This window comes from Amblyomma maculatum, chromosome 5 (assembly GCF_055883805.1).
Source record: "Amblyomma maculatum isolate TAMU_Amacu chromosome 5, ASM5588380v1, whole genome shotgun sequence".
Lineage (NCBI taxonomy): Eukaryota > Metazoa > Arthropoda > Arachnida > Ixodida > Ixodidae > Amblyomma > Amblyomma maculatum.
This window is the reverse complement of record NC_139348.1, coordinates 43051319-43074858: the sequence shown is the minus strand read 5'-3', so window position 1 is coordinate 43074858 and position 23540 is coordinate 43051319. Positions and strand designations below refer to the sequence as shown.

The 23540-nt window shown below is 47.2% G+C and overlaps 1 protein-coding gene across 1 annotated transcript in view; it reads left to right on the top strand.

Annotated features, from left to right (window-relative positions):
• Positions 1–515: 515 nt before the first annotated feature.
• The window catches only part of LOC146188187 (sodium-dependent acetylcholine transporter-like), a 38729-nt gene continuing 15704 nt past the window's right edge, over positions 516–23540 (top strand). Inside the window, exons 1-6 of the mRNA XM_084605004.1 lie at positions 516–542; positions 1869–2007; positions 4333–4464; positions 8586–8764; positions 10889–11064; positions 19622–19748. Coding sequence (XP_084461130.1) covers positions 516–542; positions 1869–2007; positions 4333–4464; positions 8586–8764; positions 10889–11064; positions 19622–19748 — 780 coding nt within the window. The remainder of the gene's footprint in view (positions 543–1868; positions 2008–4332; positions 4465–8585; positions 8765–10888; positions 11065–19621; positions 19749–23540) is intronic.

Here is a 23540-nt window from a genome sequence, read left to right as displayed (position 1 = left end):
CGAACGCGATGGTTAGATGGCATCCTCGAGGCACTGCAGATGAAGGTATGTGATGTTAGGAAGATAGTGAGAGACCGGAAAGCGTGGCGTGACATGGTCCATAGGGTCACGAAGAGTCGGCCACGACTGAACGACTGAACTGAACTGACTCGCTACTACTTCTACAACCTGAGGTATTGGACAAGGTAGCCTGGCTCACTCGTCAAGATGATGAATAATTCGCCCTTGCGTGATTCGCCTCGTACGTAAGTAAATATCTAGGGATCAAGGTTAGTAGGTAACAAATTTAGAAAATATGTTCACGTGGTAGGAATAAAAAATGTAGAAAAGAAAGGTTTTCGCGTGCCGAAAATCCCGTGAGAAGAGGAAGATGTCCAGCGCGCGAAGGCACACGGTTTTTTCAGGTGTCAGAAGAACACTGATTTAGAGACCGGCTGCTACCCTCGTACTTGGGCTCTCACACAAGCCGATACTTAAAGGACTCAGGGCGCCCCTCGACATACTTCACACGGCGCATGGCTGACAGCGAGGAGGAGAGCGGAGTAAGTTGTTTCCCCCGTTCTTACCACAGCGATTGCGTACGAGGGATCGTTTTTATAATTTTTTCCTTTCCATTGGGCGAGGAAAATGTCGAAACACCTTCTGTATGGAGGTTCACCCCGCTAGCGCCAAGTGCACAAAGCAGTCCAGCGAAGAATTAATATGGCGGTCGCCAGAGGAATTCTCTTGCGTGAACTACCCAGGCGTAGGATTTTTATAGTACAGCTGTTTACACTTGTCACGCTAACCTGCTCGCGACTTGGCTGAAACGTAGCACTCGCTGACGAGATACGGAAATGTTTGTGTATGGTAGTAGTTTTCGTTTCTTGCGACGCTTTGAAAAAAAAAAAAGCCGCAGCCTTATAACCATTACCGCTGTGATTCTCGACACATGTTCCGCCGTGGCTCATAAAGTTGCGCGTAGTTGCCTGGGTAGTAGTAAATACTCATGCGATATTTTTCGCAAGGAAATGTCGGCTCGAACGCACGATTTTGGATTCGCCTTGAAATGCTCTTTTGGTGGTGGGCCGCCGGTACTACAAAAAGCAGTCGCGCACTGAGCGACCTTGTAGTCACCTGAGAATGTCAGTGTGAGTGGCAGATGTGGAGCCATTTACACAGTCAGGTAGTTTTGACCGCCCTATGTTGAGAGCGGATGTCTCGATGATTTGTGCGTTCCAATAAGTACACCGTTTACATTCAGCATACTTGTTTCACAACTAAATGAAATTATGTTAAAACAGCGCTAGAAGCACGTGCAGATAGAGAGACAAATTCACACTGCGCTGCCTGTAATGTGTGTTTGTCTTTTAATCTGTGTGTGTTTCTAGCGCTGTTTTAACCTAATGTCCAACCAACTCGCCCAGCAAGCCATTTTGTTTAAATGAAATGTTTTGTATTTTTATATCTACGTATGGCTTGATCTTATCACCGTCTTGGTATAACCGCGTTTATAATCGAAATGCTACAGTGAAGACATGTCGGCAGTTTCACCCCATGGTTAATCGTGCTCCTAGTTCCTCGTGGACAAAGTATATTTGCACATTGAGCTGGGCTTATTTTCCACGAGCAGATGAAATTGTGCGTGCGCAACCCACTTCCAAGCACTTGACACAAATGCGGTTGTCTTGCCAAGAAAAATAAAACTCTGATCCCGCCTTATACTACACTACACTACACTTCACTACACTGCACTGTGTGTGCTCCAACGTAAACGAAGTATGCAAATAACGACACCTGCCGCACTGGTCAGAAAATAAGGCAACATAATTGTAAAGACCCCGTTTCTGTCATTTTATAAGCCTCGCTTTGCTGCGGTTTTCCTGCAGCCCACGCAGGAACCTCAGGTGCCTCAGAACTATGGCACGTACCAGAGCCGCGCCCACAAGTTTGCCGCCCTGTTCATGATGACCGCCGGTGGCAGAAACACCGCCATGTTTCCCATGATGTTCATCTTCTACGGCGGAGGTATGCGAAGCAAGCAGCTGCAAACTTCAATGTAGAAAGCAGTCGTCGGGTTCTGGCAAAACAAAAAAACGGGCGTGCAAACAGAAGCCGTGTACTTACGACACGTCATCTCAAGTTACCTCTGTAACAGCGAAGGCTGCCGCGGCCGTTTTCTCAAGCATTTCCGGGCCTGAACGTAGGGATGAACCTAGCTTGATTAGTGGTAGCTTGGTTAGTTCGCTCATTTCAAGCGAATTACTCCCAGCGCCTTCGCCGACGGTGCCGCTCTGAAACTGTGGGATGCACTAAGGCAGAACCTGCCTTGCCGCAAGGGAGGACACTTAACGTCAGCCTTAAAAGGTACGACACGTTGGCCTTAATGACGCGATAGTTGAAGCTCACTTAGTTACCAATCCTTTAATATGTGCCTCTGATATCTCGCACATTGTTATTAGCATGCCGTTTTAATTCATTAAGCTGCCAAGGTAACCAACTACCAGACAGTTGTGCCAATTTCGTGACAGCATGTGGTATCGTTAAGTCGCACAACACATGGACGAATGAGTTCTTAGACATGTGATCTGCCAACTACCACTTGGCGTTACAGCAACTTCTGCGAAGTATAAAGATACCACTCTAAATTACATGTTGTCATTTTATTTCGTCCTGGCGTCCATGTGCCCAAAGAAACTGCAAGGGTAAAAGCAAACTGCACGTAACAGACACCGTCGGTCTTGTTGCAGCCTCTCCGGTTGCCATCGTTTGCTGCCGCCACACTCTACCCGAGTTAAGTCGCACGGACCACCCGGTGGCAGTTTGTGGCGAAACTGGCTCTGAGGACAGGTTCTTAAATACTTCCTCCCGATTAAGTGGAGCTTCCCAGCCTGAACAAATATATCGGAAAGCGTAACGGATTCGGATATTCATATTGTAAAAGAAGGCTAGGTCGAGACGGCGAGGTCGTGACGGCAAGGACAGCGAAGCCTTGTCTAGCGTTTTAATCCGATCACGAACCTAGGCGCGCGCCGGAGCCGGCGCCGCGGGACGATGATGATGGTATGTACAAATGAAAGAATAAGATCATGGCATGTACAAATAAAAGAAGGTCCACAGAAGGCTCACAGTATGCAAGGTTCATTTTAAAGAGAAGTGCAGAGTCAATCTCTATAAAAACCAAATATAGAAACATGTGGTCTCTGCGCGCGATTGTAACGCATTCTATTTGCTTGTTAAAAAAAGCGCTGTATACTTCAATTAGTCGCTACTGCATCAGGAGAGAAAAATGAGCACCATGGCCAGTTTTATTGCGAAAGCAACTCTACGACAGCCCAAGCGAGACCTCGAGTCGCCGCAGCTACGTTGTCAAGAGGCCTAGCTACGGCCTCCTCATAAACCTCAACCTGCCATGACATTCGATTTCACGTTACCTCTATGCCATGGGCAGGAGGCGCCAACTCGGGTCGCTCCTTTCACAAGGGAGGGTGATATCAGAGTCAGCCTGCCAGAACCGTTTGCATTCTCGTTACCCCTACGACACGCAGGCACGTCAAACGGCTTGGTTGAAGCGTGACTGTATATGTGGGCTGGTAGCTTATGCATCCCTTAAAGGATGAGCTTAATTGTTCCCAATAATGTAGCACCATTCACTGATAGGGCGTGATAGGGTAATATTGCAGCAGGCAAAGAAGCTTCCGCCATTGCTTTCACAATTCAACTAGGGTTAGCCAGAGCTAAACCACAACTTAATTTTTGAAGCGGTCGATATCTATCCGTGAGCAGTACACGTGCCTTACGTACGTTTTCACTGTTGTCAGTGAACTCAAACAGACAGCAGCCTTGTATATACGACAGAGTATGCTGAGTCTCTGTTATGCGACAAAATGTCTCTTGCTCTCACCGGCTTCATCTGCGGTCCTGTGATTCAGTTCTGCAAATTAGCGATGTCAAGGACGGGAAATGCCTCCAGTTTTACCGAACACGCAGACTATGCTGCTCGTCTTTAATTTCACCCTTACAGGAAATTCATTTATCTTCCATTTCTAGCTCGATTTTACATTGCGGCCATGTTACGATACTTATCTTGAGAGCGCTGCTACTTCTGGAAACTAAATGTGAAAAAAAAGACCCGTCACTGGAAATTTATTAATCTTCCAGTTCCATTGCTAGCACGATTTTATGTTGCAGCCGTGTTATGATACTTTATATCATCTTAGAGGCGCCTGTCACTTCTGGAAAATAAATGTAAAAAAATAAACCGAAACAATTTCTTAAGTTACTGCACCAGATCCAGGGTTATTGAAAGCGAAATTCGTCTAGGCAATAACTTGCACCAATTGCGATGCGCAGCGCCGTTCCTGCTGGCGTACCTGACTCTGCTGGCCACCGTGGCGATGCCCATGATGCAGCTGGAGAGCAACCTGGCACAATTTTCCGGGGACGGGAACTGCGGCATCTTCACCGCGGTCCCGCTATTCCTTGGTCAGTGCGCGGCATGTAGTCTCAAACTATTCACACTGTCTGATTTCGTTCCTGCTGTTAAATTGCAGTCCAAAAACCACAATCGATTGAGGTAACTGCGCCCTTAACACTGATTGGCGTAGCAAGATCCTTTCTGCAGTTTGCGGGAATTGGCGAAACGAGGGGATGAGCAAAGGAAAATGTCTCCGGAGAGTGCTTATCTTTTATATTTGCTTCATAAATAACAATTTTCTTTTACAGTCAGTAAAAGGTAATATACTGCTGATACGAAATGCTTAGATACTGTATCGCATAGCTTGGGCGTCAGGAAATTTATCGTTTTATCGCTTGTATACATCAACTTGATTCCCTATAAGTGAAAATACTCCAGGATGAGACATTTGGGAATTTTGGGCGGGAACTTATAGGGGTGAAACGTGATGCAAAGAGAACTTTTACTGAGATAAGGAATCTAAGGAACCACTACTGTGTCTCATCAACCTGTCTCTGTGTTGTTGTTTTAGCTATAACCTTTTAGTGTACAATAGGCCCCAACTCACCCAGAAAAATATTTGATGATATTACCTAAATTTTCTGAAACTAATGGAGTTTTTCAAGCTGCTCTACGCAAACGTAAGTCCCTGAAATAAGGGCACGTGGGTCTAATGGACGCAAGTTTTCATTACGACAGACAGCATAACTGGAGACATAAAGGCTACCTAGCAAATTGTAAAAAAGACAACAATGCTAGCTTTATACCTTTATTGTAAGCATCTTTGAACAATTTTGATCTATGTACAAATCTAGTACTGTTTCGCGTAGAATTTCGAAGTCTACCGGTAATAAGGCGAGAAATGCAAGCTCTCCTGACAGCATGTGGAGCTATTAATTTTCTAGGACCGTATCTCGACTGCTAAGCTGGACAAAAAATTCGCTTCTCGGGGACAGCAACAAGACAAATAAACGAAATTAATCTGCAGAGGCCGGGCACGCGTCTTAAGCTCTCCTCCAAATCCGCCATTTTGGCTCTATCGAGTAGTTAGGACTACCATGTAATACTAGTAGAGAAGGCTTAGTTAAAATAGCGAAAACGTTGGCCGCAAAAAATGTTCGAGCCTCTCGAGGCTCAGTGCATCTATCAGTGCAGTGATTTATATTTAAATACTTATGGTATGAGAAAAAAATGGCTGAGGCTTAGCTTGGTTAAGCCTGGTCAGATGCGAAGCTTATTGATTGCTAAACTCGGTTTTCCATGGTTCCATGGCACGCTTCCGTCGCCTAGAGGCATTCCAACGCTCCAAACGTGTCGATGTACTACTAGACTCAGTGTCCATACTAGTGGAAGCGTTGCTCGTATCAGTGGAGCATCGTTGTCGCCGAGCCGCATGCCGAGCACGCTCCTTGGCCAAACGTTCTTCCCGCTCTTCTGGGCTCTCTGCAGCACGCCGCAGCCTTCACTTTTCATTCCACCGCTCGGCTGCACTCCCTGGAGGCATCGCCACCTTTTGTGAGGGTCTACTGGTTGTTGTTGTTGTGGCTGTAGGAAGAAGGAAAAGGAAATGCACGGGCCTGCTACTGGCTCTTTAGCTGAGCCACCTCCGCTGCCTCGTGCAGATAGAAGAGAATATAGAGAAGAAAGAAAAGCAAGAGGGAAAGAAAGACGCGCGCCGCAACAACAGCCGTCGTCTACCACCAGCGGTGGCGTGTGCAATGACGGCCTACAACAGATAAAAATTCGGTGCCAGGCCAGCCCCCGCCGCAAGCAGCGGTGACCCACCTGCACCAAGCCCCATCATGGCAGAGACCAATCCTCTCCCCTTTATGTATAAACCTGCGCTATACCACGTGGTCCGCACAGCGTGCAACCGCAGCCGACGGCGCGAGCCGGTCCCCGTCTCTCCTCTGTCGTGACGTAAACGTATGACGTGGTGTGACGTCACCATACCACGTGGTCCGCACGGCGTGCAACCCAAGGAGGATATAAAAAATTGCTGGAGTGGAAGTCAATGGGCTGCGGTGAAGCTTGCGGCGGCCATCTTGCGTTGGGCAAGAAGTGGCCTGCCAGCACTTGGAAGCGCTGTTCACTTGCGTTGCCAGTGTGTTTCAAGGGCTTAAAGGATTTTTAAGTTCTCATGCAATGCTTTGGGCTATCACGTGAGCCATATTGGATATCTCCGAATTGATTTTAATCATCTAGCTTTTTAAAGATATTCATGATATCCGAGTACTGGTAATTGCACAATGGTGACTAAATATTAAAATACATGCTATAGCTACAAGTCGTATATCGTTGGATAGCTTATGCCAAGTCCAACAACACTAGTCTAGCTGCACGTTTCAATTATTTACCGCTAATTGCGCTAATTATTTACTGCTAATTGCATAATTGTGAATAAATATTAAAATACATGCTATAGCTGAAAGCCGTATATCGTTGGATAGCTTATGCTACGTCCAACAGCACGACTAGCTGCACGTTCTAATTTTCACCGATAATTGCGCTAATTACTTTAATTGCATAATTGTGAATAATAACATGCTATAGCTACAAGTTGTATATCGTTGGATAGCTTATGCCAAGTGCAACAGCACTAGACTAGCTGCATGTTTGATTTACCGCTAATTGCGCAAATTAGTGCTCATTGCAATGATATTAATTTAGTAGAACTGTACTCAATATAAGCTACACCACGATATATGACTTGAAAGGATAGCATTCAATTCAGGTTTAATCACAATGGACTAATTAGCGGTAATCAATTAAGACGTGAAATTAGTCTAAAGCACTTGTACTCGCCATAAGCTATCCAACGATATATGACTTGTAGCCAATGCATGTATTTCAACTTTTATGGACAATTATCTAATTAGCATAATTAATTAGGAATTAAGTCAAGCCAGTGCACTTATACTCGACATATGCTATTTAACGACATATGACTCGACGTGCAAAATCTAAAGTTTATTAGCAGTTAATTCACTTTGTTCAAATAATACTTGCAATTAGTTAACACTTGCTCAGCTGGTAGCCCACAACATTGCATCACAACTTAAAAATCCTTTGGGTACATGAAACCAAGGAGGTTATATAGAAATTATATAGAAAAGTTGGCTGTGTCAGTGTGACAGTCAGGTTTCTTGCTTACTCCAGTATGTCTTTGAATTGATTTTTGTTCTGACATCTTCCATGACTGATAAATTTCTCTATTTAAAGAGAGTGCATTTAAGAAGATGAATAAACGATAATTGCTGAACTCGTTTTGTCCTACTTTACTTTTCTGCTTTGCGGCAGCTGCATACAGCGCATATTGGTGCCAAGATTGGTGCCGATAAAATGAAAAAAAAAAAAACTCCCCACTACTCGGATATCTCAGCTTTAAAAAAGCGCAGGTGTTTAAAATCAATCCTGTCATCACCTATATGGCTCGCCTCATAGTCTAGAGTGTTGCATTAGAGCTTGAAAACCCGTTAAACAATTAAAAACCGCTGTTAATGTCGGCGAACAGCGCTGCGAGGCGCTTGGCAGGCTGCTTCTTGCCCCCCACAAGATGGCTGCCGTCGGCTTCACCCGAACCCATTGGCCGGCATAGGCGCCCTCCGCTCCAGCAGTTTTTGTATAACCTCCTTGGTGCAACCGCAGCCTACAGCGCGAGCTGGACCCCCGTCTCTCCTCTGTCGTGACGTCAGCGTATCACGTGGTGTGACGTCACCATACCACGTGGTCCGCACGGCGTGCAACCGCAGCCGACGGCGCGAGCCGGTCCCCCGTCTCTCCTCTGTCGTGACGTCAGCGTATCACGTGGTGTGACGTCACCATACCGCGTGGTCCACACGGCGTGCAACTGCAGCCGACGGATCGAGCTGGACCCCCGTCTCTCCTCTGTCGTGACGTCAGCGTATCACGTGGTGTGACGTAGCATTCCACATTCCTTGCACGGCGTGTAACCGTCACGAAGGGCTGTGGTTTACCTCTAGCAATATGCTTCGCATAAAAGATTAGGTTCATATAAAGTTTCCTAATAAAGAACACGGTTATTTAAAATTACTGCGTGTGTATTCTGTTACCTCCAATTGAAAGCTCCTTGCCGACGCATAGTTGACGCCTTGGCCTGTTTTTATGTACATCTGCGGTGTGGACGCAGGTATGGGCTACGCGCTGACGTTCTACGTGGTACTGCACGTGGTCGCCGACTCGATGCCGCTTTCCGACGTGCTAATACAAATGTCTGGCATGGAAGATATTTTCCCGTGGAGTGGAGGCCATTGTCCCGGAGGGTGGTCTGCCAACAACCGCACCTGCTACGCCATCAAGCCGGGATCGGTCAGTAATGCCCTCCAGATTGCAATTAAATTATCCCTTCCCTTACGGTGCGGTTCAGGTGTCCACAGAGCAAGTGTGAGAGATACTGCGCCTTTCCCTTTCTGTGAACCAACCAACCAATTAAATTACCGTAGTTGAATGAGTCAGTAAGCCCGACCAGTCAGACAATAACAAGGAGACATTGAATAACTCAGCGTGATAATTTTCTTCTGCGTCCCGTCTGCAAATGAACGCACTCGGAGTGTTTGGGCAGTGGTAAATATACCTAAGTGAAACTGGACTTCCCTCATTCTTTTAAGTTTCTATCTCCTGCATCCCATTCCTCCTTTGTCAACATATGCCTTATGGCAAACTTTTCGAATTAAAAAGAACTATACACATAAGCGAACAGGACTGTGTTGCTACACAAAAGCTTAGTTTTCCCAGGAATTTGGCGTAAGGCTTCAGCATACGCATGGTTTTCGACTTCAATAAGTTCACCCTATCAGGTTTGAGGGAAGGGAACTGCTCGCGCCACTGTTAAAACATCAAAACGGCTATTTGAGCAATGCTGTAATGCATAATCGCTAATGGGGGTTAAAGTGAGTGGTGCAATGTGGTTGTCAAAGCCAGCCGTTTATCGCGCCCACAGCTGCAATCATCCTTGCCCGAGGGTATGTTGCGCGCATGGCAGGCGCAGCAGAATGCTGTTGTTGTTGTTGTTGTGGCTGTAGGAAGAAGGAAAAGAAAATTCACGGGCCTGCTACTGGCTCTGTAGCTGAGCCACCTCCGCTGCCTCGTGCAGACAGAAGAGAAAATAGAGAAGAAAAGGAAGAGGGAGAGAAAGACGCGCGCCGCAGCAACAGCCGTCGTCCAACACCGAAACGGTGGCGGGCCTACAACAGATAAAAATTCTGCGGCACGCTAGCTCCCGCCGCAAGCGGCGGGGACACACCTGCCCCAGCCCCATAAACGGAATGTGAATTACTGATGCAAGAACAGTTTAGAGCGTTAGCTCTACCGCTCACACTCAAGGTCATTCGCCGCAGTTTGACCTTGAAATACATGTGTTGGTAAACAAGTAAAAAAAAAACGGATTGATTTTTAGGAAGGGAAAGGCGCGCTAACTGTCTCACTTGTTTGCTGTGGACACCTCAACCGCACAGTAAGGGAAGGGATGAAGGTAGGAGTGAAGGTGGAAAGAAAGAGGCGCCGTAGTGGAGGTCTACGGAGTAATTTCGACCACCTAGGGATCTTTAACGTGGGCTGACATCGCACAGCACACCGACGCCTTTCGTTCCGCCTCCATCGAAACGCAGCAGCCGAGGTCGGGTTCGAACCCGGGTACTCCGGCACAGTAGTCGGGCGTCTTTTCACTGCACCACCCTGGCGGGGCGCGAAACGAAGTCATTCGCGTGTTGTGCGATGTTAGTGCACGTTAAAAACCGCAGGTGGTCGAAATTATTTCAAAGCCTTCCACTACGGCGCCCCTTTCTCTCTCACCGCGTTCGCTACCACCTTCCTCTTTTCCCTTGCGGCGCGGTTCAGGTACCCACAGGACGTGTGTGACAGATATTCGCATTTTCTTTCCTGCGAACCAATTATTATCATTATTTATTTACACCTCCTGTAGTTTTAACATACATTGCCATCGCACAGAAATCGGGCGTATAACATTATTCGAAACACGGCCACCATGGCCCGGATCAAACCCGCGTCTTCTGAGTCAACATTTTAAGCACTAGCTACTGTGCAAGCGCCGCGGGCGAAATCAGAAAGTGTAACGTCAGGAGATCAGAAAATAACGATAAAGATAAACCAAAAGCTCGGGCTCATGACTTCTTGACTGACACTATGAAGAGCAAATGGATATGGCGGCACATGTAGTGCAGAAAAGGGATAACAGTTGGTGCCTTACTGAAACGAAGTGAATTCCAAACGAAACGAAATGTAGCTACACGTGGCGGGAAACCAGGTGTCTAGGTGAGCGGTGAAAGTGCTAGGATGTACTGCAGTCGCAGTTGAGACAGGATCATGCGTAAAACGACGTCACTAAGAAAAGTCATTGTCTTGGTGTGAACGTAAAGGAGTGGTGAATATAATGGCGATAGACACCGGCTCTCTTCGTCTTGCTCCCTATCCCAGACCCTCTGCCGGTCGGTACGGAGTCGGCTGTCGGGCTCCTTTCAGCGCCGTGAGCTGACCGAAGGCGTGCCCCTGCTGCGCGGAGACCTGGTGGTGCTGGTACCATCCAGGGCGTACTACAACGAGACCGAGACTTGCACGCCAGACCTGTACACACCGGCCCCCGTCTACGACTTGTGAGTGCGAAGCGTCACTGCAACATGATGCCACATTTCTCTTGGTGGCACCTGCACAGTGCTAAAGCATCTAAACACAAACAACACAGGCCACCAGAAAAACATCGCTACTAAGCGAAACCACGGGCCATCACAAACACGAAATCGGGAAGAAGATGAGATGAAGTGGTGCTACTCTGACAAGGAAGAAAAATCTATGCCTATAGCCTCTCATTATTACTTTTTTATTTTTTATTTCTTTGTCCACTTTTTGTAACCCATATAGTTCAGCAGAAAAAAAAATTGGTCTGGCTTAGCTTATGGTTAAGCCTAGGATGCGAAGCATACTAGCCTAAAAAATTAAACATTACCTGGCTATAGGCACCATGCAGGAGTAACTCGCGGTGCGACTCGCGCGCCCCTCGCGGCGGGAAGAACAGTTTGGTAGGGAGACGTGCGCCCGGCCGTGCAGCGGAGACGCGGCGGGTCTGCTGTGCGTGGGGCGCATTCGCCATTCGTTCTTTCGATCCGCGGCATTCTATGATTACAAATGAATTGCTAGGTTGCAGTCCTTGAATTGCTGCTGTTGCACACATTTTCACTGGCCTGATAAAATATTTTTTTGCGTCCCCGAATAAGCTTTACGAAGCGAAGCGACGCTAAGTGCGAATCGCTGCCTTCCAACGAGAAGTGAGCTCGCAATCATGCCCGGGTATTGCCGCGTCCAGATTTACCGCAAAGCATTTTTCCTGAAAGAGGACACACTATACCTTCACCTGCATTAGCATCCTTTCTCAACCTGCAAAAAAAAATAATATTTAAAGAAATTGGGCAACTCATCGCATATCAGCGATACTGTGACCGCCGTGCGCGCCCAGTGGGCCGCGCTCGTGAATGCAGTTGTTCATTGCATAATTTTTATTTATGCTGTCCTGTGGTTTATATTTCTCTGTCTACGATAGCTTGCATAAGCACCAGTACAATGCAGAGTAATCAACAGGAATGAAGAGTTTTAATGCCGCATTTACTATGTCTTGCGCATTAGTTTCGCAAATTTACCTTGGCAACTTTTTCTTTTTTTTGCTTGCTTGCTTTCATTTTTCCCTCCCTCAGCTCGTTCCTTTTTTCTTTCCACATCCTTTCCTTTCACGCTTATGCTGCTACTTTCCTTCTCCTCTTGGGCGGCTTCCTCCCTGCAGCCTGACGTTTTTGGTTTTTTTTCCTCGCTATCCTTCGCTGTCCGCTTCGCCCTCCTCTGTAGATGTGATTCATAAAGCTCCTGTCTGCCATTCCATATGCTTTATTCATTTAGTTGTGTTAATGACATTTCGATGTCTACTGAGTTGTTGAACCACGAATGATAAGCTGTTTGTCATGCGATACTGCTCAATCGAGAATATAGTAAAAAATAAGTAAAAAAAATAAATGTTATTTTTTTACTACTTATTCGTGAACGTTCTGAACAGATCCTGCATTCATTACACGCCATCCTGCTCCAAACAAGTGGTCGAGCGGCTGGCTGACCTGTTACCTTCCCCTGTAAAAACTTAATTTTGTGGCAGAGGACTTGAAAGCACCGTTAAAGAGGCATTAAGGATCGTTAAAAAAACGAAATAAAACTAGCATTCAAGTCGGGATGAGGCAGGACGTTCTTTCAACGAAAAAGAAAATTAAGCATGCTACAATTCCGATATGCGACAGTTTTCAGGCTTGTGGCTTTTTTTTAAGGCTTTTTTTCTCTTCTTCGACTACAGCTTCATTCGTTCCTATTCTTCTCCCACACTCATTTGATCCTTCTAGGCCACTCGATTCCCCGCAGCTTTCTTTTTTTTTCTCTCAGCCCTCCAGCTTGGGGAGTTCGAGCTGGCCTTTGTGAAGCTGTACCATACTTGGGAGGAAGGGCGTTCGCCACAAATGTTTTTGTAGTTTTCTGCATTTTTACCGTGTTTTTTACGCCCCCCGCCCTCCCACCTCCTTCGTTTTTTGCTCGGCCTTTTTCAACTGCGCGCGCTTCTCCTGTCGTCTTCCGTTTTGCGTGTTTCCACCCTAGAAATAAACGCTCAGCGGACAACCAGGGCTCGTCCCTGTCTCTGCGTCTTGTGTCGTGTGGCTCTCGCATTGTTTGTGATTCGCTACGTCGCTCGAGCTGGCTGAAACTGCTACCATTTCGCTGCGTAGCCCGCCTTTTTCAAGCGCGCGCCCTGCCCAGGCGGCCGCGCGTCTCCCTATCAAACTGTTCCGGCGCTCACTCGTGGCGCTGCCTGTTCGCCGCGAGTGCTACCCCCTGGGTTTCTGCACGGTACCTATACCTGCATGGTTAGCCATTCATAGACAAGACATTACCTGGCTATAGCTGGTTAGCGATTTCATAGACAAGAACAACTCATGTGTTACTCTGCTTCTTCCTTTATTTTTCTCAAACCAATAAATACACTATTAGGATCAGTCTTCAGCATGCATTTTCCGTTTGGTAGCATTTCGCCGCTCGAACCGAGTAGAATTACTCGAAGCTTCATCCTTCACCTCGGCATCGGTTGTCGAACGCTGCCGTCTAGCTGCATACTGTGCACGTCGCTTGGCAAGCCGTACTTCTCGTTTTTCTCCCGTTTCCGTGGCTGTTTGTAACTTGCAATTTGCGGTCTGGCGAGCCGCCCTCTCCCTGGCCGACATCTTGCTGCTCAACTGACAATTGCGTGACGTCAGTATCTCCTAGCGGTAGGAGCGGGAGTTAGGCCGCCGGCGGAGGCTGCGCGTCAGAAAGCGAGCGCACGAGTTGAACCCCAGAATGAATGAATGAAAACTTTATTTCCACCGAAAAGGAGCCCTTCGTCTCCCGCCCCCGGCACGCAGGCCGGGGAGCGGGTCAGGAGGGCCCCGCAGGCTGAGGTCAGGTGAGGTTACAAGCACTCTTCACGGCATCAGCCGCCAGGCGGGTCGCGTGCCTCTGAACGGTGGGATCTCCGCTCCGCAGCCAAACCTCCCAGGCTTCTCTACTATCAATGTTAATGCCGGCGCCTGGGGAATCGGCGCATTGCCATATTATATGATCTAGCGTGCCTTTTTGTCCGCAATTTTTACATTTAGAATCTTCTTCCTCCCCGGTCTGTGTTAAAAAAAACCCAGACAGGGCAGATGTAGTTATCGGCTTGTAATCGCCTCCAGATGCGTGCTTCATTGTTAGTGATAGACCGATCTGGGGGAGGGTATACTTTTCGATCTAATTTGTAAGATTCTGTGATCTCATTGTATGTGATAGCGCAATCTTTAATTCCCTTGCATTCGGGCTGTTCTACCGCTGCCCGGTGGTAGAGATCTCGGGCCAGCAGGTGCGCAGCTTCGTTGCCAGGGACAGATTCGTGTGCTGGTATCCATATGATGGATATGGTTCTAGTAATGGGATTTGTGAGAAGAATCTTTTTGGCCTCCTCTGAGATCCGTCCTTTTGCGAAATTCCAGACAGCCGTTTTGCTGCCGCTGATTATAGTTCTGGCCTGTGTACCAGTGCATGCGAGCGCTATTGCAACCTCTTCAGCTGTACTAATGTCACGGGTGCATGTTGAGGCCGCAATTTTAGGTGCACCTTCTCCATTTACTACTGTCGAGACAGCTGCTCCATGTCGTCCGCATGATGCGTCTACATAAGCAACTTCATCGACTGCTTTGCGTTTCATCCTTTTAGCGATGGCTTTGGCTCTGTGTTCTTTGTTCTAGTCTGGGTGCATGTTTCGAGGTAAGGGTGGTACCAGTATGTGTTCCCTTATGTTGGGTGGGATAGATGTTTTCGTCTGTGGGCCTCTGTCTGATTGGAGTCCGACCCAGTCTAGGATGGCTCTGCCTGTCTCCGTCTGACTTAGTCTTTCCAGTTGAGAGATTCTGACAGCTTCAGTGAGCTCTTGCCATGTATTATGAATCCCCATTTTCTCCAGCTTCTCTGTTGATTTGGAGACAGGGAGGCCTAGTGCGCGTTTGACGCATTTTCGAATTATGACGTCGATTTTTTCACGTTTTGTCTTTTTGAGATTGAGAAAAGGTGTGGCATAATATATGCGACTGATGATGTAGGCCTGTGTCATTTTGAGTAGACTACGTTCCTTGAGACCGTGTCCTCTAAGCGCTACTCTTCTGAATATGCCCGTAACTTGGGCTGCGTAGTTCTCCAATTTTTTGATGGTGTTTGTGTTCTGCCCTCTTGTTTGGAGGATCATTCCTAGGATTCTAATTTCCTCTACTTGTGGAACCGGGTAGTTTTCAACATTTATCTTTATGTCTGCTTTATTCTTCTTATATTTGGGGTTGTAGATGAATAGTTCTGACTTCTGCGGCGAGCAGGATAGACCGCGTTCCGCAGCGTACTCAACCACCTTATTTGCGGCAGCCTGGAGTTTGATCTCTATTTCTGCGTCGCTACCTTTATTTATCCAGAGATTTATGTCATCTGCGTACATGCTAAATTTTAAGTCCGGTATTTGCTTTAGTTGTGCTGGTAGCCCCCTCATAGCAATGTTAAATAGAAAGGGAGACAAGACAGAGCCTTGTGGCGTTCCCTTGCTACCCAAGGTGATTGTGTGTGATTTGGCGCTTTGAAAGCTCATGGTGACCTCTCTGTTAGTGAGAAAATCTTTGATATAGTTATAGGTTCTGATTCCAGCCCCAACTTCTTGGAGACCTTCGAGCACTGCCTTATGCTTGACATTGTCGAAGGCTTTGGTTAGGTCAAGTGCGAGAATAGTCTTTGTATCTGAAGATTCATGTGTTATGATATCGTATCTAAGTCTGAGCATCACGTCATGTGTGCTTAGCCCTGGCCTGAAGCCCACCATTTCGTGTGGCCAGAGGTTCTCTAGCTCCATGTATTTGGTAAGTCTCGTCTGAATAACGCGTTCCATTAGCTTTCCCACGCACGAGGTCAGTGATATGGGTCATAGGTTTTCTAGTTTTGGCGGCTTCCCCGGTTTGGGTATGAGGGCTATACTGGCATTTTTCCATGCCTGCGGTAGTTGTCCAGTCTCCCATACCTTATTCATGTATCCTGTCAGGGCTGTGATTGAATCGTCGTCTAGATTTCTGATAATAGTGTTCGTGATACCGTCAGGTCCTGGGGCTGATCTTGTCTTTAATCCAATAACCTCAGCTCGGACTTCAGCCCTGGTAACGGGGGCGTCTAAGTAAGGTTTCTCCTTATATGCTGGTAACGTTCCGGTTTCCGTTTGTCCAATGTAGATTTCGATTAATTTACGCATCAATTGTTCGTCAGAGCCTTCGAAGGCATGCTTAACTTTAGTTTGATGTACGTTGGCTTGTGCTTTAAATTTTTCCGGATCGAGCATGTGTCGTAGAATGTTCCATGTTTTGGAGAGGCTCATGCCTTGTTCCATTTCATCACATCTGCTACACCAGTTTTGTTCATTTAGTTTGATGGCGTATGTCTCCATCTCTTTATTATGTCGAGCTAGTGCTCTCCTAATATTACGGTTCTATCTTTGTGTTTTTAGGCTTTTCTCGAGGTCCTGTTTCTTGTTCCACATGTTTAGGAGTTTGCTATCGATACTCGGCGGTGCATCTTCGTCTTCTAGAGTGACTGTTGCTTCCTCCACATGTTTCTTTAGCGTTTGTGACCACTTATCGATATCGTCGATTTTCTCAATTCCCTCGGTCTCTCGTATTTGCCTAAACCTTTCCCATTCCGTGATTTTGGGTTGTTTGGGTTTTCTAATTTTGATTCCTTTTCCTAATGCGAGTGCAATAATAAAGTGGTCACTACCTAGGTTTTGCTCGGTGTTTTTCCAGTCCGCTGTACTTACATTCTTGCTTAAGGTCAGGTCGGGTGTGGTGTCCCTGCTGACGCTATTACCCGTGCGTGTGGGTGCATTTGGATCAGTGTGCAGGGTGAGTTCTAGTGTTTGCATGTCTTCCCATAATTGTTTGCCCTTAGGATCCTGCCGATTGTACCCCCCTTCCTGATGGGCTGCATTAAAGTCACCGGCTATGATAAGCGGGTTATTTCCTGCGATCTTTAGGGCTTTTCGGAATAGGGCTTGAAACCTAACTTTCTTTTGCTTCGGAGTGCTGTATATGTTCAAAAGAAAGATACTCTTTCGGTCTTTTTTTCCAGTGATGATTTCAGTTTAAACTGCTTCTATATCCCGCGATGTGATCTCGTGATTAGTAGCGGCTATGTTTCTCTGGATAAAAGTCGTGACTTTGGATTTTTCGCCCCTATCGCTGCTGTGGCTTTGATATCCAAACAATTTGGTTGGGGTTTTCCCAGTCTCCTGTATCATGATAGCTATGGGTTTGTCGGCAGTTTGTCCTATGTATTGTTGCAAGAGCGCTCGCTTTCTCTGGTACCCTCGGCAGTTCCACTGCCAGATCGTGGAGTTGTCTTTCTGATTATGGCTTTTGCCCATGATTGTTACCCATTGTTTCTTCTAGTTTTGCGATTCTGTTACTGGATTCAGAGAAGGCCAGTGATGCTTCCTGCATTTGTTTAGTGAGATTTTGAATCTGCACTTGCATCTGTCCCTGAGCCCCTAGAAGTTGCTGGATTAGCGTGTTAATATTCTCGAGTTGCTTATCAAATTTGTCATTACGTTGTTCAAATTTTCTATTAAGGGTTATAAATGGATCGGTCGCTCCCCCTTGACGCTTCTGGGGTGGCGGCCGGGTGAATTCCAAGTTCATACAGTTTGATTCCTCTGAAGTAGAATTAGTAGTAATTGAATTTGTGGTTTTTGGTACCTCATGTGATTGATTTGCAGGCGGGCTGTTAGCCGTGGGCTTTTCGGTGAATTTAGATTTAAGTTCTTGAATTTCGCGACTCATTTGTTTGATCATCTCTCTAAGTTCTGCGTTTTCCCCTCTGAGTTTTTCCATCTATTTTCAGCCTGGGAGGTTTTGCTATTGAAGCTTACCGTCTTGTTGTCTGCTGACTTGAGTTGGCCCCATGGATTCTTGGGATCTCTGGAAGGCAGGCCAGGTCCTCGTCCCTGGCTCGTGTCCCGGGATTTCGGGGTCTCTCTGATTCTCGAGCTTGATCTTGATCTCAATCGGGTCCCCGACCGTGAGTCCGTGTTTGCCCGGTTCCTTCCTCGGGGTTCTCGTCCCCGGTGCTCTTGTTCCGAAGAGTAGAGGATGGATCCCTGGCTTCCTGAAGTTGATTGCAGTTGTTGTTTTTCTAGCCTTTTCTCCCACATTTTCTTCTTTAAGAGGTAGGGAATCCTGTATATTTCGCGGCATTTGTTGTCTCCTAGGACATGGCCTTTGCCGCAGAGTTGACACTTAGGTTCACATGTGTGTCCAGCGCCTGGATGTTCCAAGCCACACCCGCGACACTTCACGTTGGTCGGGTCTGGGCTTACATCGGCTCTGCGTCCCAGCCTGCAGCATGTTGTGCAGACTTCGTACTTCTTCTTATACAAGTAGCACCTCATGTTGATTCCCTGGAAACTGAGCCATTTCGGCACAAACCAGTCTTCGAAAAGTATCAGAATGGTTTTGGATCCCGCTCCCAATCTTCTAATACCGGAGATTTGCGGATTAGTCCCACTCCATTCTATCATTTCTTTAATTTCCTCCGCTGATTATTCGAGTGGCACGTCGTGAACGACGCATTTGCCTCCGTTTCCGGCATGGCGATGTGTGACTTGGCTTCAATTATGTTGGGTCCAATCTTCAGAGCTTGAATTGCTGCGTACTTGTATGTTCTCTCGGTATCCGTGGTAGCGACCAGTATTGATTGCTGAGTAGAGTTTGGGGAGATGATGTCACCCTTCGTGGTCGTCAGATCCAGGCCGGCGGCTTGGATGATAACTCGAGACAAGTTCAATCTTCCTACAATGTTGATAATGCTATTAATTCCGCCTCTGGGGCGAATTATGATCTTGTTAGCGGTGCTGGGAATTCTCTCCTGCTGTCGCTCAATCGATTTTTCGGCCAGCTTCCTCCTTTGAGGGGGCTTGGGCTTGGGTAGGCTCAGCGTTATCGGCTTGGGCGTTGTTGACTGCCACGTTTCGGTTTCTCTTTCTGATGAACCATTGTCCATTCAAAATATCGCTGGCGGAGGCGTCTCTTCCTTCCACGGTTTCCATCATCTTGATCTTCTCAAGTCGCGACGCTCTGGGGCCGCTCCCAGCCTCTTCGGGTAACGCTTAGCGCCCAGCGAGGCTACGGAGTTGAGCTAGGCCTAGGCCTCGGTCAGAAATTTTTAAAGACTCATAAAATCCAGAAAATTAGGCCTACCGTTGAAAGTCCGGTGTCCCCGTGGTGTTTCAAGGTTCAGGTATCCGTTGGTAACACAGGATAGGAGGTGAGTAGTCAAATACCGCATTCGCAGATTGAACTTTTGCGGAGCGAAACTAAGTGGCGTCCGTCTCAGAAAGCGAACGCATGCGGTCGCCCAGTTGAGCCCCAGCTTTCTTAGCTGTTGTGACGTCATATCATGTGGTGCGCCGATGTAGGTGAAGTGGTAGCTACGCGGCCGCGCGAGGCGCAGCAAGGAAGAGCTCGGTTGTGCGGCTAGTATGCTTCGCATAAAAAACGTCCTGTTTTATCCCTACACCTCCCCTCTTTCCTGCTGCAGCCGACACCAGCACAGCTGGGTGGACGCGTCATTCGAGCACATCCGTGTTCAGCCACTGCTGTGCATCGCCGCCTTGTGGCTCCTTGTGTTCGCGGTCGCCCACCGGGGGTTCGTCGGAATCAAGAATGCAAGTTATCGCTCACTCATTGCCTCCGCTTTCTGCCGCTGTCACGGAAATTGATGGAAGTACCCAAGCTGAGAAATGTACGCAGTGTACGCACTGTCGCGCTGAGCAGCAATCGTGGCGCAGACATGAAATGCTTACGCAGCCATCCTAAGTACGCCGCTCTTCCAATGCCTACGCATTCGCCGAAAATAAAACAATGCCACAGTCCCTGAACACTTTCTGAACACGACACAAAAGAGCTTCATAAGCAGCTGAAGCCTTCTGCGCGAAGTGGTAGCTAGAGGTACCTTAAGTTTAAATAGTAGTTGGCATGTATTAACGCCACAACATCAAAGGACCCGCTATCGAGTAAATCTGGCGTCGACACTGTTGGCGTTATCAGTCAAAAATCACTAGCGCACCCCTGGCAAACACCATGGCCAGGTATTGATGAGTCGGCAGCTTGTGTGACACCGTGAGACAATATAACATGTCTGAGGATGGCAGAATTTACCAAATGGACCATCTCTAAAATGGCAAGCTCCGTTCAGAACCGAAGCGTCGCGATTCGGGTCCCTGTCCTGGTATTAAGGCTGCAGGTTCACGAGACGAGAACAAAGAATGACTTTGTACATTATTTAGGATCATGATACAAAACAAACCATCGGCACGGGGTAGAAAGCTACTGGCTACACGCGACTGGGTTCGCACAGCGACGGCCAGGGAGATTTCACCGCGTCTCTTCCAGGATAGCAGTACTGCACTCCACGGACGCTCTCGACGGTCTCTCTTTCTTTCCTTCTTTATTGACACTGCCAGCCCTGTGAGGGCCATTACAGGAAACACAAAGAAAATGAAAACAAGCAGTGGCAACACATCTAGTTAGGTCAAGCGTGCAATACACGTATAAGTAACAACTAATTACAAGGACTTTGAAATTTGTGCAATGCATAATATACACTGCGTTACAAAAAAAAGTCAATCTCTGCTAGAGTCATGTACTAAATATAATACACTTGAACAAATACGACAAAATAACATAAAATACCCACATATTTAACACACAATATGTGCAGTCAGCAATATGCAGTTTCACAATAAATAACTCTGTCTAAATTATTCAGAAAAGCATTAAAAGAAGTAAACCAAAGTGCGAAATCGGGAAGCATGTTGCAATATTTTATCGTTTTGTGGAAGAAACTATACTTGGAATGTATCATTACGAATTGCTGGAGTAGGAATATACATGCTGTGGCGGTGTCTAGATGCTTCATTAGTATTAACTTCAAAATATGTCATCCTATTGATATTTATTTCATTGTGGATAAGAAAAAATTTCAACCTGTCACAGTTGGACTTTAAGCTAGGAAGCTTTGCACGCGGAAATAATTCTGAAGAGGATTGAAGACTGGTATAATTGCTGAAGATGAATCGAGCAGCTGATCTTTGAATCCTATCCAGTTTCTTACGATTTTTCTCTGTGCAAGAGTCCCAGACTATTTTCGCGTACTCATTGATAGGTGTAACCAATATTGTATAGGCTACGTTTCTAATTTCAGGAGTAGCGCTATGTAGATTGCGCCTTAAACTTGAAAGCACTTTATTTGCTTTGTTACTTATTTCCTCTACATGTCTATTCCATCACAAGTCACTTCTGAATGTTAATCTTAGATATTTGAGCTTCTCTACCCTTCGGAGCTTGCTGCCGTTATACTATATGGAAATGGCTGGATCTTCATCTTTCCTCTAATATACATGCATACTGATTTTATAGGATTGATTACCATTTGCCAGTCATGACACTATTGTATTATGTTCTCAAGGCTGGGTTGATTTGATGTCTCGAAGATTGTACGGTGTTATAGACAAGGCCGCCATGGGCGAATAATCTCATAGAAACAGAAACCCGATTTGGCCGATCAATAAAATTAAGAAATACAAGGAGGCCTAGGACAATGCCATGAGGTACACCAGGTATCACAGATATCCTAAGCGACCCCTCTTCTGAGCAGCTTTTCCTAAAGAGCAAGTGAGCGGCAGTTGTTTTGCAGAGCAGTTTCTTTCTCGTTCAGTAAGCCGTGCCGAACCGTTCCGTCGGATTCGGATCATGTACTCGGTGCGACTTCAGCGCCATTTATTAGAGATGCGTGAAAATAACTGTACTCCTGCCTTTTCCCACAACAGTCGCAGACATCCCCTCACCTTCCGCTGTCTTTTAGCGGCTCTCTCAAAAGCGCGAGAGAGCCACGGCTCACTGAGAGCCGGTTTTTTTGGAGAGCCGTGGTTCAATGACCTGTGAAGAATTGTTTCCTCAGAGCCGCGTCTTCTGACAGGTGCGATTTGCGCGCCATCTATTAGTAGTGCGAGAAAGAAACTGCATATGGAGCGGAATCGAGCGGGCCTACAAAGAAACGAAAACGATGGAGACAGGGTGTGTCACGAAATCGGCGCACATTTTCATCAAGCCGGCACGCCGCGAGGCCCGCGCGGCGTCGCGTGGAAAGGATGTAGAGAAAAGCCCCCTTCCCCGCGCGGGAGAGCGCGTAGCTTTGTACGCGTTGCCATCACCCTCTTTCCCATTGCCCGGAGAGGACGGTGATTCATCGGACTGGAATCAGCCAGAAAATTCCAGCATCTTCTATGGGACCTAGCCGATGACGACGCGCGGCTCGACGGGAGGAGAAGAGGGAGCTATAACCAGCGAAGCTATGTGTGTGTGCGCGCTAGCTTTGGCGCATGTTAACAAACAGACGCGGCGCGCCCTATTTAAAGCGACCGCGCCGCTTGTTGAGTCAGTCAACCAGTCAGTCAGTTCGTCAGTGTTTGCGACGTATTCGCCTGTGCTTCGGCTGGACTCCCGGGGATCACCCGCTGCTGGCAAGCCCACGGACTTTCAAGGGAGCGGCGCTCGTCTCGTGTGGCGGCCACATCGTGACTCTTGAGGCGTCGGACTGCAACAGTGCCCGGTGAACAATTTGGTGTTTGTTTATGTACTTTCTCGTGTTTCATCTGTTGTAAAGCCTCTACGTTATTGGATACCTGTGTAATTGCATACTCCCGGGGATCACCCGCTGCTGGCAAGCCCACGGACTTTCAAGGGAGCGGCGCTCGTCTCGTATGGCGGCCACATCGTGACTCTTGAGGCGTCGGACTGCAACAGTGCCCGGTGAACAATTTGGTGTTTGTTTATGTACTTTCTCGTGTTTCATCTGTTGTAAAGCCTCTACGTTATTGGATACCTTTGTAATTGCATGCTTAGCGTTTGTTATTCTGTGAACCTCTCGGCTGTGCATTTCAAGTGATCTTGTGCGTTCCGTTGTATCGTCTCTTGCTGTGCATAAATTGTGTTTTGTTTGTTACTTCTGACTCCGATCCTTTCTCTGGTTTGAACCGGCGACCGCTGGGCACCAAACGACCACCCCCTTCTGTCACTACAAGGTAGTTGAATTCCGGCTGAGCTTGCCACGCAGGTCGAGGGCATCTCCTTCGCGACCGGAACAGCTACCCCCGCTCACTCTAAGGGTGTCTGAGAGTGTGCGCACCGTTAAGGGCGCATCGTTAATAATACCCCCTAATTATTAACGGGTGACAATTATTCTGGCGTCCGCGACAGAACGTTTGGTGCACTCAAGCTCAGAGGACGGTGAACGAGTTGGAATAGTTTACGAAGAGGTCGTAAACAGTGTAACAGCAGAGCGATAGCGTGAGGTACCGCGCTGAAGCGGTTGTGTGAGGTCCATTGAGAGTGCTATGTGTTAGCATTAGGCAGTTCAGATTGAAGATGAATCTCAAGGAGATTATTGCGTTGGGCCT